At 47.8% G+C, this 14714-nt stretch overlaps 3 protein-coding genes across 3 annotated transcripts; 2 read left to right on the forward strand and 1 right to left on the reverse strand.

The window, feature by feature from the left end:
- The first annotated feature begins 913 nt into the window (after positions 1–913).
- Positions 914–2153, forward strand: HD556DRAFT_1407991 (ADP-ribosylation factor family-domain-containing protein). Its single transcript, XM_041304069.1, has 6 exons — positions 914–1145; positions 1199–1309; positions 1395–1411; positions 1469–1614; positions 1671–1751; positions 1806–2153. Exons 1-6 carry the CDS (start codon positions 1081–1083, stop codon positions 1950–1952), a joined length of 567 nt encoding a protein of 188 aa, XP_041154978.1. The 5' UTR covers positions 914–1080; the 3' UTR covers positions 1953–2153.
- Positions 2154–4677: 2524 nt separating this feature from the next.
- Positions 4678–6628, forward strand: HD556DRAFT_1434340 (Mycolic acid cyclopropane synthetase-domain-containing protein; the record flags this gene model as incomplete). The annotated part of the gene is made up of 11 exons (XM_041305312.1): positions 4678–4795; positions 4860–5019; positions 5072–5088; positions 5146–5204; positions 5260–5421; positions 5480–5689; positions 5744–5932; positions 5988–6109; positions 6159–6289; positions 6348–6550; positions 6602–6628. The coding sequence occupies 11 exons, from the start codon at positions 4678–4680 to the stop codon at positions 6626–6628; spliced, it is 1398 nt and encodes a 465-aa protein (XP_041154979.1).
- A 1558-nt stretch (positions 6629–8186) lies between these two features.
- Positions 8187–14311, reverse strand: HD556DRAFT_942830 (uncharacterized protein). Its single transcript, XM_041312081.1, has 22 exons — positions 14099–14311; positions 13774–14031; positions 13696–13707; positions 13618–13636; positions 13556–13566; positions 13387–13502; positions 13042–13331; positions 12779–12974; positions 12522–12729; positions 12191–12474; positions 12110–12130; positions 12042–12048; positions 11938–11990; positions 11753–11881; positions 11668–11700; positions 11582–11618; positions 10757–11531; positions 8883–10707; positions 8714–8832; positions 8568–8654; positions 8406–8514; positions 8187–8353 (listed from the first exon to the last, which is right to left on the reverse strand). The coding sequence occupies exons 1-22, from the start codon at positions 14157–14159 to the stop codon at positions 8240–8242; spliced, it is 4764 nt and encodes a 1587-aa protein (XP_041154980.1). The 5' UTR covers positions 14160–14311; the 3' UTR covers positions 8187–8239.
- Positions 14312–14714: the final 403 nt, after the last annotated feature.

The raw sequence follows: 14714 nt of genomic DNA on the forward strand, positions 1-14714 counted from the left end.
GTATGTTATTATTAAGGGAACCTTGTAAGTAATATTGATATCAATCTTCGTAGAATAATGCTGATACATACCAAGTATTACATTCTTCTATGACACGAGTCGGTCCGCAATGAAATAGTCAACCAATCATTGATTTGCTGAGTTGGTATTTCTTCACATTGCCTTGACCTATGCTCGGGGTTGTTTGCAATGTTCTATGATGTTCCATGTGAGTTCAATTGTTCGTTTCTTTTGTTACATTGCAAACCGCGCTTGCATGCTGTCATTTATGTAATAACTTATTCCGTGGCTCCACATCTCCAAGGTCACGTTCCGCATAAATAACGCATTCGCATTCTGCATCCTTCGTCATTCTTCAGAGGCCTTGGGAGTGAAACAGCCAGTCTCCAAAGCTCCGGTGCAGTCTCCGAATACTGGGTACGTGTCCCATTTTTTTCGGGTGCATAAAGTTGTGTTCCAGCTATTCGGTTGTCGTACTTCCCGCATGGCAATGCAATTCGTGTGAGTTCCATAAGGTTTCGTGTGAGTTCCTTGGCCTCTACAGAGCTCCATATGCTCACGGAGAGATTGACATGCATGCTATGGATGTGGGTGCAGTTCACTGTGTCTGTGTCAACTTACTTTACAATGAACGGATCCAGCCTGTGCTTCCGGAGTTGCTGAATTACCGATCACCATTCCACCGGCCTCTACATATTCTGGACTTGCGATGTCCCTAGCTACATCAGTCATCGGTATGACTCAGTGTGAGTGTGTCTTGTGTCCTGACACGCAGCACGCATGTTGTAAACCATAGTACATGTTCAAGTACGTCAAATGACACGTCTATACAATATCAAAGACAGCGAACGCCAACAAAGTAGTTGAACATAATTTTAAGGTTTCGATCGATCCGAACAAATAGGCCGAGTGTTACGATTATCTACACCGCGATGCCGCGACGGGCTCGGGAAAATTCCCCAATTCGATAAAAAAGCAATCGATGCCGCCATAGAGTCCCAAAACGGTTCTGTATTGATTGCCAGTACTGAGGATCTGACTCTTTGCTCCGACGACCAGTCAAAGTATTACACCTTCACCATGGGCCTACTCACGATCATTCGTAAAAGCAGGCAAAAAGAACGGGAGATGAGAATTCTCTTCCTGTACGCCATCCGCAGCTCTCCGAGTTTATTCTTCCCACTCAACGACCGCGCAGAGGATTGGATAATGCTGGTAAGACGACCATCCTAAAAAAGATCAATGGGGAAGACATATCCAGCGTGAGCCCCACGCTTGGATTCAATATCAAAACGTTCATTCACAGAAAGTGAGCCTGGTAACTCAACTTGGATTTTTCTCTGCAACTGAGAGAATTCTTCTCTGTTTGATCGGCGTGATGCCACGCGTCACAGATACACTCTCAACATTTGTTAGTGAACAGACCCCCCTTATGCTTTTCTCGTGACGGAAACATCTTTGCTATCAGGGGATGTAGGCGGTCAACGAACGCTTCGACCATACTGGCGCAACTACTTCGAACAAACAGATGCCATTGTTTGGGTAGTCGATTCAGGGGACAGAATGCGAATGCGGGACTGCAGAGAAGAGCTACACAACCTTCTTCTCGAAGACGTAACATATGTTCTTTACGCTTGTTATTGACAGCAACTGACCAAATCGTGCGCTAGCGGTTATCTGGAGCTTCTCTCCTCGTCTTCGCGAACAAACAAGATATACATGGCTCGATGTCAGATCTTGAAATCAGCGAGGCCAGCTTCCTTACCATTCAGACGGCCTCGAGTGATGCTGATGAGTCCATCCAGGCACTGGATCTACCTGGCATCAAATCTCACAACTGGAAGATCTGGTCGTGCAGTGCAGTTACTGGTCTTAATCTGATCCAAGGCCTCGACTGGGTCGTTGAAGATGTAGCTCACAGGCTTTACTACAGTTCGACTAGTTTCGCGTAATGTTTTTTCCATCTCGCGCGCACGAAAATCTGGAAAATCTGCTTGTGAATGTGCTTCTTTCACTGAGACGCATAGACCATGTCGATTGAGCGCCGCATGACGGTCTAGGTCTCATTTCCGCAGCGTGCAACCGAAACCGCGACCCTATTCTTTAGACGGCCCACATTATTTCCTTGCAGAGAAGGAGCGGGGGTGTCGGGCGAACGGCTTGGTAGTATGACACGGCCTACCCGTATGGGTATAACTTTGAGAGAAGCAAGCTACTTCCTTGGATTTATCTCCACGAATGCTCGTTTCGATTCCTGAAAGTTCAGTGATTGTACTGGTTAAGAAAAAATTATTTATCCACTGCGATTGCAGCGCTGCGTGCAAGTCACGTTCTCACTCGTTGGCATCCCTAGCGCATGCTTTAGGTAGCAGGTAACCGCACACGTAAAATTTGACAGGGAGTTAGGTCTTCAGAATCAACGCTTCAGGATTAGTGCATGAGATTCGAGGGTGCGTACTCTCAGGGGATACCGAACCTTCAGATAATCAGATTGTCGAGGCATCTTCACTGGTAAGACTCAAAATGTCAGTGCGCTTGCAGATGAACCAACATTCCGAGTCGGCAGAATGGGGCAGATCACCTGTGGTCCTACTTGATTGTACCGTGCAATCACCTACTGTGTTTACCCACCCCATTGCATAGCTTCAGGTGGATATTCGCTTTTCCTGAATCAGACTAGCTATCATAGAAGTTCACGCTGTGCATTACGCATTTATGAACGATAATCGGATTGTCATGAAACAGCTACTCATATCGTCATATCAGCCCGGATCAGCCGGTGCATAATCGTGCCTGGGTAAGAACCATGTGCATCATAGGGCATTTTGCGAGATGCACGGGCAAACTTGAGCGAACTTCAGGTTTGGATTACGAGAACATAACGGCGAACGGTCGACTCTCGAATTCAGTACATGGAGTGTAAAGACTGAAGTTTAAGATTGAAAATCTAGACTAAGACAAAGTGTACTGGTTGAGTGGAAACTCTGAGAAGACCAGACATATATCCAGAACATCACTAGAGTTCTTGACGATCATTTGGCGATGCGCTCTGTCAGGGCCAACCTGGGCAGTGTTCAAGGATATGAAAAACACGAGGGATCATCTTTTATAGAACATCGAAAACTTGGCGGATAATCGATTTAGGCAGGAGTTGGTATCGAGGCCAGGGATGGCTAGGGTCACGGCGATCCATTGCATTGTAATGCGATGATCGTACTCCGTTGCCCGTTGCCCTGCCACGGGGCGGATGGGCGGCAAGTGCATCAAAGATGAGAGGCGCAATGGAGAGCAAAAGACAGAACGACGTTGGACTAAGATGTGAGGGCAAAGTGCATTGACTTTAGTGTGTTTGACAGACGACCCTGGGCGACATAACATCGGTTAAGAACAAAGTTTAGGCTTTCCGGGCCCCCGGGGGGAAGCCGGATCACGGTGAGCTGGGCCGGCTGGTGCTGACCGAGCGGAACAAAGTGATGGTTGGCTTGAACCAACCTTCCGATGCGGTTGCGGGTACCTAACGAAACGTCATATTGCGGAAAATTATGATGGAGATGTTCTAACAGGGATATGTGGCACCCTAGGAGGAACGTGTACTAAACAAGGGTCAGGACCCACTAAATGCGTGGTGGAGCAAACAAAGATCAAACCCGATAAGGGATGGATGGAATGGAATGAGGGGAGAAGGGCCGTGTTTGGGAGAGCACAGGGAATTTACGGGTAGTAATGGTCCGTTGGGAGGAATGGAGTCATATCAACTGGGATCGGCGAGTTGTGCGAAGGGGTTGTGTGTGACTCGTGCAGATTAGGACAAACCAATGGAGACGCAAGAAGGTGGAGAAGATTGGCAGAATGTGCGACTCGATCGTGTGCCTTTCGAGATAGGATAATAGACCAATTGAAACAAGACTTGATCTGGCAACGCCGGGTGGAGATTTGAATGACCAATGACAGTTGAGTATTGTTCTAGGTGAGACCTGCCACGTAGAGTGAGTCGCGATTTTCACGTGACGAGTGAACCTTTCAGAGTTTTTGTTGAGCTGGCGTCTGACCCTGACGGATGGCAGTGACAAGTGTCGTGGAGTCTTGTTGCAACAAGGCCATGCGAGGCGGGGACAATAAAAAGGCCGAATGAACGCTTGTGACGAGGCACGGAACGAGGGAATGAGAACACTTTGTGTGGGAGCCACGTGTCGCTTGCAATAGTAAGCCTGAGACGAGAGGACATTGCCTTTGCAAAGTTAACTTGGTAACCTTGTGGTTAATCGCAAAATCCCGGGTTCTTCTATGAGGGACTAGGGAATACTTCTTTATTGTTTTACGGTATACGGACATGTGCACATACCCTTCGCGGACTCAATATAACATCCGGCAACGGATCTATATATTCTCGTCAAAGTTTTACTCCGTCAAAATTACTTTGGATCTCGATCTAAAACTTGCCAAGTTCCCGCGAATATACCATTACGAGCGTGCAATGCAAAACTATGCACCATCTATTTTTGCCGGTCTCAGTCCACGATTTCCTCCAAGCGACACCATGACAAGGTCCTTCGTGGGTTCAACGTATAAAAGGGCTGTTGTCCATGCCTTCCTCCACAAGCTGCGCTGTACCTTTCGTTCTTCCCCCCTTCCTCAGCCAGTATATCATACTCTTCTTTCCCTTTCTTTATATCAAAAATGTTGAATGCAGCGTCCTCAACCGCTTTGACATTCTCCTCCACTCCAAACTTTTATCGTTCTCCTTCATCATTATCTATAGTTCTTCCAAATCCCAAGACTATCATATCCACTTATGGTCAGTCAAATCATTATAGATAACACTTATCGTCCCCCCCTCTCTGACATATCATCTACTTTAGCGCGGAGCTCGGTCCTTGCCGTCATGGAGAAAGCCATCACTCGCGGCCACCTGACAGTCGCCGATTCTGAGGGTGTTCATCACTTCGGCACTCGCTCAAAAGGCTCAAACGATGTCTACCTCAAAGTCGTCAACAACGACTTCTGGATGCGTATTCTATTGTACGTCCCCCTCTATCCTTTCACTTTCACCCCCTTGCTAATAATACTCCAGTTCTCAAGATCTGGGCTGTAAGTTCATCTACGTCATATCTCTCAAACTTATCAATCCAATCCAATTTTCTATAGTCAGTGAAGCATACATGATGGGAGACGTCGAAGTAGACAGCCTCAAGGCTGTCATGGACGTAAGTCGCGTCAATTGCTTTAATGCGGCGGCTGATGTCTTCTTTTTGGCAATAGCTCTGGCTGGACAATGAGTCTGGAATGGATAACTTGTCTTCTGCTGTCTCTCGGGTAACTTCGGCAATTTCCGGCATATCGAACGCATTTCTCGGCCAGACGCGCTCCAAAGCACGTTTGAATGCCATCGCCAGTTACGATCAATCAAATGAGCTATTCAAGGTAATGAAGAATCATGTTCTCACGGTAATAATGCAATCTCACAGGCCTTTACTTGTAGGCCTTCCTCAGTCAGGAGATGATGTACTCTTGCGCCCTCTGGACCGAAGCCGAAGGTGGTGTCCGTGGAGATTTGATTTCTGGTCCCACACCCGGAGACCTGGAAGCCGCCCAGCTCCGTAAAATTCGTTATGTTCTCACCGCCGCCAAAGTCAAGCCAGGCGACCGAATACTAGAATTCGGTTCTGGCTGGGGCGGTATGGCCATCGAGGTCCGTTGCGCCACAAATACTTATGCTTCCATCCCTCATCTTCATCTATTTCAGGCTGCTCGCACGTTTGGCTGCGAAGTCGACACTTTGACTTTGTCAAAAGAACAAAAGGCTCTTGCTGAGGAACGCATTAAGGCGGCTGGTCTGCAAGATGTCATCCGTGTTCACCTCATGGACTACCGCGAGATCCCCCCTTCTTTTGAAAAGGCCTTTGATGCTTTTATCAGCATCGAGATGCTTGAGGTATGCAATCAATTACCAGTGGTGGCATCGCGATAATTTACGCTCGACCGTATAGCATGTGGGCTCTAAGCACTACCACGGCTACTTCAAACTTGTCGATTTTGCTCTCAAGTCCAGCAATGCAACAGCTGTGGTTAGTGCATCAACATTCCCAGAATCGCGATACTCTGGCTATCAGTATGTTGTCTGCATTTCTAAAACTCCACACACTCACCTAAATATTTAGGCCTGAGGATTTCATGCGCAAATACATGTGGCCCAATTCCTGCCTCCCTAGTGCCACGGCGCTCATCACTGCCGCAAACACTGGGTCAGAAGGGCGTTTCACGCTCGAGGGTGTTGAAAATCACGCAGCTCGTAAGTGCTTTTTTACTTTACATGACATTCTTAATAACTAATCCTTGTGTACGTGTAGACTACCCACGGACGCTGCGCGAATGGGGACGCCGTCTTGATGCCAATGTCAGACAGGACTTGATTGTCAAAGACTACCCTAGTCTAAAAGACACGGCCGAATTCGACACTTTCCGGCGCAAATGGCAATACCTGTTTGCATATGCAGGCGCTGGTTTTGCCAAAGGTTACATCACCTGCCACATGCTCACATTCACCCGTCCAGTAAGTTGTCATCATTTTTTGATTGACCCTTTCCCCTAATTCCATTCATAGAATGACTGCCCTGCTACCTGCGACTGAAATTAAAGTGCATCACTGCCTGTGTTTTGAATCAGGGATTCGAATAATTCTGGAAAAGGATCTCATAAAGATCGATGCCTGTGCACATAGACTCGTGCACATTACTACTTTATTCCTCCAATTATTGTGCTGATGATGATCTCCTGCTTATCTATTCGGCTCAGCTGCGCACATTTCGTTCTACTCTACTACTGTATCAATACGTTGCATAGATCCGCGACCTTATATCGTTACTTTTGCATCCATACACTTACCACTGTCTCTTATTTACGTACGGGAATAAATACTATTGTTTTATGAACTGCTACCTTGGTTTGACAAGTTGACTTCGCCGCTGTTGTAAGGAACTCGTTCCGAGCAAGGGTCAAAGAGCTCGCTCCCTATCCTTCAGCTTCAACTTGACAAGTCGCCCCTGGCTGACTTGCCACTTACCAAGACTTTCCCGGGGTTGTCCGATTCGCCGGATCATTTACAAAATTGACATTAGCTAATTGCAGCTGGCAAACAGACTCACACAACTCGGAAGGCTTGAAGGTGAGAAAGATCTTGTCCTTGTCATCCTACAGGCCGCCATGCGGCATCTAGAAGTTTGAGGTTCTGTCGTTTAACTTTTCTATCATGATCTGAGGAAGGGCACCGTTGGCAGAGGTGTGAATTATCTTCCAGCATGCGTTGCCGATGTCGGTTCATCACGTCAAAAACCGCAATGCCGGCAAGACGGTGATTGTATGTAGCTCTCTCCTGGAAGACTACTCCTGAAACATAAAATAGAATTTCTTGAACAAGGCACGACGGAAATCGCCATGGAATATTGAGCGCTCGCTGCCGTTATACGTACAGCGCATCCACAGCAATGAGCACACACTCAGGCTGCATTTCCTGATGTGATATACAAGTCAATTTAGGTTTGAACCAAGTTTGAACAACCTTGGTGGAACTGCCAGTTGCCAGTTCCAGTGGCCGTCATCTTGGCTCGCCACAATATTGTCGTACGTGATCCTATCCGTGCCAGGCCTAGGCCTGACCTGTGATCATAATGATGCTATCATGCCATCGGAACCACCGGATTCCACCGCGAAATTTCCGCAGATGTTTGGTCGGAAACCCTTTAAGTTTGCGGATGTAAAGGTGTGCTCAGCCTGACATAATGGCATGGCCCCAAACAAGCGATGGCCGCGTGAGATACAATGTGTTGGTACAATCAACGTACAAACCGATGCAATCGAGTGAACCGTCAAATGACTTGTCAGATGGACAGGGAAGCTACAGAGTATGTAGCCTCATTATCCGCATGCGTGGTTCGTCTCGAAACCTTAACAAATCGTTGCCTTATACATAGGCGAACGCGTGTGACGCACAGATGGCTGCAGTACTGGTGCCACAACGTTGTCCCGTGTTTGCAAGTGGATATATTTTTTCTGGTCTGACCCCCGACCCCCCTGGGATGGTTGCGATATATAGTAAGTTCATTCAATCAGGGCGTGAGCTGTCTACAAGTGGCGGAGGGAATAACATACGTAAGGTATAGCATAAGACAGGCGTATGGCAAACAGAAAACCAACAATAAGGATGTGGATCCACAACATGGAAGCAGCAACGCTGCGTGGTATATTAGATGGTGCCAGTAGGGTCAAGCTTTGAAGTCCATGACTGTAACTCCTTGAATGAGGGTGCGGCGAGTGCGTGCGAGTTCGCAGTAGTAAAGAGTGTAAAACAGAATGGTTTCTATATGAAAGCTAAGCATGAACACAGATGAGATATGAACATGAGGGCTTACACCCAAAAGCTGCTCTTTCTGTGTATCACATTCAAGGTTTGCTCCGTGAAGACTGATAACACCGGCTTGCTCCAATTCGTTAGAGTGTGTGTAGACATGTAAATAGGGTCTAAATCAATTGTAAGCAGTGTCCTGCATGGAAAACCTGTTGGGGTTGATTACCTTCGAAGGACAAACCAGCGCTTTTCCCAAGTATTTTGACTGGCGTCTGTCAGAATTAGGAGATGCCCTCTTTTCGTGGGTCCGTCACTACGGAGGGGATTAGAGTTCAGGGACATTCGTAAGCACTTAAGTAACCAGGAGCTTGCCTACGGGGTACCAGCGTAGTGGATGAGTTCAGTTTCACACCTTGTGGAAGCGCGCGGGTGGAAGGCTTCCCAGATGCAGCAGCACAAACAGTCTCTGTAGGCACTTGACTCAGGATGATCTGGAAATAATTAACGTCAAACCATGTAAATCCGACTTGAACCAGCTTACTTCTCCTGCATGGCCAAAGCGTTTTTGCCAGAGATTCAGTGCCTTCCGCAGCAGTGCTTCCGAACCCCAAACAACAGCTCCCGAATCAGGGCGCGCAGGTAAGCATGAAGATGTTAACAGCACCCGGACTGCTTGAACATCCGCTGCCCGTCGTTCCGTTAAAACAAGCCGGTTGTAATCCTCCACTACTGAGATACCGCGTGGTTTCCACGTGCACAGTAACTCCTCTCCGCGTACATATTTTTCCGACGTATCCAAGCGCCACAAATCCTGAGGCGAACGTGTCAGAGGAGGCGACAGACGTAGGTTGAAGATTGAGCTGATGCGGGAGGTGATCTTGCCAGAGCTCAGGAACGTTAGTAATCGGCCCGGCGGACGTGCATCCCGTGTCTGAATGGCGACCGCTATGTCCGTGCTAAACTGCACTGGTTCATTACACGTGTCCACAGCGATGGACCAGGCAACCTGCAGTATCACTCGGTGTGCATTCGCCGTAACTCGATTGAGGAGGAGAGAATCATGGACGCTTGAGTCCCATAGTGCTTCTGCCGTGAGGGTTCCCGTTCCATCCGGTCTGAACGCAACACTTTGATCTGCCAGTAGCGGGAGCGTAACCATTACTTTCGATGTCGAGTTGTGCTGGCGACCTTTTGGATCGAGGAGGCGCACATTTCCCAGACGTATTCGGGTGACATCTGTCCACGGGAGCTGCGGTCCGGAATCTGATGAAAGCACGAGAGCAATTCTGCGCTGCAGTCCCTGATGTAGAAAGAATACCCCCGGATCGAGGCTTCCCTGGGAAAGCACGGGTACTGGAATATACTGACCATCAGCCCCGAGCTCCTTTATCTGGACACAAGCGACTACGTCATGGGCTTGCTCCACTAGAAAATCGGTTTCCGAACGACGCATCTGGGGAAGAATGACTGGAGGTGTGTCTGTGTGGGCCCCAGGAGGATCGTGAACTCTCAGTTCGCGCATCTCATCCCAGCGTTCAAGACGTTCCACATATGTGGGTTTAGCAGCCGCAAAGAACTCTATGGGAGCGTAGCCTTGGCGCAAGTATGTGATTACCTTGGAAGAAGTCACGATCAAAAACGCACGCCGAAACTTTAGTTCCGATAGGGAAGATGTCTCCATATCGAGTGCAGTAGATGAGAATATCTCTTCGCTCGTGAGTGATGGTCCCACGAAGGATGATAAACGCAGTTGGAGGTGTAGTGCCGAGAAGTCGTGTGAGGATAAACCTTTGATCGAATCTACGGTTATGAAGAAGCTAATCTTGCTTCCGGGTAGTATGGCCGATGGAGCTGGGGATGTAGGGCGGGTTGACGCAGGAGTACCATGCTTCGACGCTTGCAGAACACTGGAAATCTTAATATCCACGCGACACGAGCCTATTGCTTCCGCAGTGTACCGGCAGAATATTGGCACGACTGATGTAGATGATATTCGGCGAGATAGGGGTGCAAGTGATAGAAGAGCATTGCCGATGAATGAGAATTGTGGGGGCGGGGAATCGTAAAAAGGTTCATCCGAGCTGAAATGCTGGGTATAGGATGGTCTGTCAATATATGTAGTCAAATTTCTCATTCGCTTGACTCGCTGCTGCAGGCGATCCAAGGACCAGGTGTAGATAGCATTATGCCGTTTATCGAGAACCTTGACGGCGACCGAAGGTTGGGTTGCTGATGCTAGTGTGGGATCGGCAACATCACCGAAACCGTCCAGACCTCCGATTGTATCGACACCAGATATCGGAGCTGCCAGGGACCCACCAGAAGCAATGGTGAAGTTGTAAGAAACTTCTTTGCCCAACTCTTTACTAATTTGAATGAGACAGTTGATGTTCAGAAATTCGAGTGATAACACACCTAATTATGTTGGCTTCTTTTACAAGCACGGCATTGGACAAAACAGCTTCAGCCATTGAAAATGAGCGATGGGCTCTCCACTTGTCCAAGACTTTGCGAATGAGTCGTAACTGTCTCGCCGTATAAATGACGGGCTCGAAACGCTCAAACTCTTCCTCAGATTCTCCCCGGGCCCGTGCATTTATCATGCGCTTAAGCTGCTGCTGCACCATTCTGAGTTGGTGCTCCATATGATCTTTCTCTACTTTCAAGTCTTCCGCCTCACTAGACTCTGTGATGGCTTGAAGACGGGACTCAAGTTGGTACTGAACATCCTTTAGAGGCCCGTCAACGTCAGGTGTACTATGACTCGCTCCAGCTTCAAGGCTTGTGTCATCTGTGGTAGCGTCACTCGAAAAAGGTCGACCTGACTCGCTCCAGATATCGTCCCGAACGCTGAGGCTACTTTCTGGTCGTGGTTTGGAGTTGTGATCTCGCATCGACTTCACCTTCGTAATGCGTTCGAAGAGCCTATTGATATCTTCGTCCGGCAGGTTATCAAGAGCAGGATCCAGGCCAAGGCGGGCAAGTGCGGCTTCTCGACGTGCAAAATTCCAGTCTACATCAGCTTCGTCCGCAGAAGATGCCCTCGATTCCGGGCGCGTGGATGGTGGCACTGAATCGCCTTCTACATCAGCAGCAGACACACTCAAGTGCATGTTGGATCTCGCCGTGGCGCGATCGCGTTGCTTGCGGACTTCCTCGGGATTATTGAACCTGAAGACGTGGTGCTCCCCTAAATGAAACAGATGAATTCTCCACCACTAAGAGTAAATATATTCGTACCAAGGATGATCCGGTATCCAGAACGCAGTTTATAAGACTACATCAATAACATTGAGTTCTTTCCTTTCAAAAACCAATCAATTTACCTGTCCAGGGGAAACTTGTTTGCCGTTCAAGAACTTCAAACATAGTCAGGTAAAGTGCAGCTGCGTACGGAGAAATGATTCTCACAGTGACGCTCTCGGGCATAGCGTGAAGGGTCACTTTGCCGTCTGTGTTCTCGAAGTAACAATGTTCCTCGAGTATATTTTCACCGCTCAGCCGAATTGCGGCAGGTTTTTCGCTGTCCAAGCGACCGACCTATCGAATACCATTTGTATATTCAGCAGCTATGAGCAAGCGAAGACCAATCGTACGATGGTTGTACCAGGCTTGAGTTGGTATATCAAACATTCGCTCATGAGAGGATCTGATGAAATACATAATCAGATTGCATTCCAGCTAAATCTCGAGCTCTCACCTTCATTCTGAAAAGATACAATAGTAATTTAATCATATAACCCACAAAACAAAACGAAATAAACTGACCAAATTCACTAAATGAGGCATCTAAAAACAAACACGTCCAGCAGATCAGCACAACATTCCCTTCACGCGTCCCATCCTCACCTTCTTTGGGGTATGTACTCCCACCAAATTCTTCTCAACCGTGATACCAAGCTCTTCAAGTGCCTTCTCCCGCTCTTTTTGTACCTCCTGCGTCCGAGACATCTTCTGCTCCCACGTCTCATTCAAACTCTGCATCAATTTCTCGCCCGTCTCCATCTGCTCCTGCAACTCCGCTTTGGTAACAGTCTTGATCTTTCCATCCTTCGTCTTGTACGTGACCTTCTGTTTCTCAGGCGGAACGTGCGGGTCGAACGTATCTTCTCCGGAGGACGTCGCCACGCGTGCTGAGAAGTGTCAACCATCTGTCAAAGTATAAAACGACGAAAGTTACCTCGAAGCATTTCAAGCTCCTCCTTGAGTTCGCGAACAAGTTTGGCATTAGGGTCCTCGTTTACGACAGCCTTGTTCTTGATCTTCTTTGCTTGGTCAGCGTATCGTAGAGTACTCAGCGTCTCCTCATAATCTGCAGGAGAGATGGCAGCTATCATAGCAGTTTTGGAGTTCCCGCCCAAAGTGTCTTTCAGCAACCATGTCAAGACCTAGTCGAAACCTATAAATAGGCATCATCCAGAAAAAAAGATGACGCACCGAGTCACGGTAAGGTACGAATTCTTCAGCCTTTCCTTTCTTCCCCTTCTTCCCCCCATCCTGACTCGCAAGTGCGAGAGAAGAAATAACTTTCCCAAGGGTAGTGAGCGATTTATTAATATTCGCTCCCTCCTTCAAACGCTGTCCAGTGGCACCTGTCGAATTAGCCCGCTCAGAACCTGCCAAGTCAACCAAACTGCGTCGCGTCAAATGGATAAATCAATGGACACCTATCAAAGAAATTGCAACGAGAAGAAACGCACCTAATTCGCGACACCTTCTCGGTATCTAATTTCGTCTCTACGTCATGCCTTTTCATAGTCAACAGCAGTGTAAATACTGCATGGGACCGAGAAGAGGTCTCATTCATGTTCGTGGCAGCGACGGTGCGCGCTTTATTGCCCTCGTCCATGAGCGTCATCATCTCGTGGTAGTTGTTCACGACTAGCTTCGATAGATCCTCTACATAGGGACCCAAGCTAGGATGTTCACGTACTCGAAGGTTTCCTGTGTTCTTTGGATTCAAGAGGTCGCGTACTTTCTCGTTATAGATCTAATAGTGAAAAATAAAACGAAAACTGCATTAGGGTTCGAAGCATGTGGCCTACCTCGATGTAGGAAACCTCTACGGTGAAATTGATGTTGGGGTCTGCAGCTTTCTTATCCTCTACACGTACAAACAGCTCGGAACATGTCAAGGGTATGATTCCTTTGTCGGGTCCATCTAGTGATCATCTCCATAAGTAGCACGCGAGTCATTCGTTTTATCATACGCACATCCCATCATACTATACACCAATTCTCAGTATCGCACACCAAAAGAATATGCTTGAACACACCTATATGATTTACCAGATCCTGGTCATTGGTCAAGGCACATGAGCCATACCCAGTGATAAAATAAAACGCAAGCATACCAGTCTGCCCATCTGTCAGACCAAAGTAGCATCAGCACACCTTCTCACAGAAAGACGTCCGAAAAACAAACCACTTACAAGCCAAAATACAAGCATTAAATCCCGCAAACCCATGATCCAACAACTCCTTTCCCAGGTCTTCATACAAAGTCTGCTGCGAGCAGTACCCCGGTTCATCTCGTGGTCCCGCAGACCAATAACTCCTATCGAAGCCAAAGGCCATTGTTTTGCGTTCCGTAGCACGTTTGGAGTCTTGCTGGGAACCGTGTTCCGGTGGGTCGAGGAAAGTCTGGTTGCCCTGCATCCGGACAAGTGGTTTGGCACCTCGTGCAAGTTCTGTAGGCGAGAATTGGGAAAGTTGGGATGAGTATGAACGATGCATGCGTATCCCTCACGAACGCACCGCGAGAATTGAGGGGTCTACATCGCACCACCACTTTGATGTTGCCGTCTCCTTCGGCCATGGTCAAAGTGGAGTATAAAGCAGGAGCCAATTATTGTGAGTCCTGCGTCAAGAAAATGTTCTATGAGTGAGAAATGTCGCAAAAAGATGGTTGTAGCTAGATTTGGGATAAAAGGAAGGGTATTGGTCTGGCGGTAGTTTAACGCGTTTGAGCGAGTCCAGTATCAAATTCACGTGCTGTACTTTGGCCTACTTTGGCTTACTCAATATTCAATGATTGCTCACTGGCAGTTTACTTATCATCGACGTTAGGTCTTGACTCTTCAGTTTTACCGTTTCATGTTATGAACTTGTTACTTGACTATAATATCGCAGGCTCTTCACTCTGACGGGCGAGGTCATCTTTGCAACCCCCTTGCTCCGTCGCTAGCTCATCGACAAGAGTGACAAAAAACGATCGATGTCCAACTTGAAACCCACACTTCCCTTAGCACCATTTGCCTGACATGTATATGAATCCAGTGATGATCTCGACTATACCCACGTTCAAAGAACTACGACATGAACTTGACGCTCTACTATAATATCAAGCTCTTACTACCTGCAGCTAACGGGG

This window comes from Suillus plorans (genome assembly GCF_016647745.1).
Source record: "Suillus plorans strain S12 chromosome Unknown HD556scaffold_76, whole genome shotgun sequence".
In the NCBI taxonomy this organism is placed as follows: Eukaryota; Fungi; Basidiomycota; class Agaricomycetes; order Boletales; family Suillaceae; genus Suillus; species Suillus plorans.

Coding starts and splice junctions, on each gene's coding strand:
- HD556DRAFT_1407991 (XM_041304069.1), top strand. CDS start 1,081: ATGGGCCTACTCACGATCATTCGTAAAAGCAGGCAAAAAGAACGGGAG. Junction 1,146..1,198: donor GAGATGAGAATTCTCTTCCT/GTACGCCATCCG, acceptor ACGACCGCGCAG/AGGATTGGATAATGCTGGTA. Junction 1,752..1,805: donor CAGATCTTGAAATCAGCGAG/GCCAGCTTCCTT, acceptor GAGTCCATCCAG/GCACTGGATCTACCTGGCAT.
- HD556DRAFT_942830 (XM_041312081.1), bottom strand. CDS start 14,159: ATGGCCGAAGGAGACGGCAACATCAAAGTGGTGGTGCGATGTAGACCC. Junction 13,332..13,386: donor TAGAGGTTTCCTACATCGAG/GTAGGCCACATG, acceptor TTTCACTATTAG/ATCTATAACGAGAAAGTACG. Junction 8,833..8,882: donor GCTTTGGCCATGCAGGAGAA/GTAAGCTGGTTC, acceptor AATTATTTCCAG/ATCATCCTGAGTCAAGTGCC.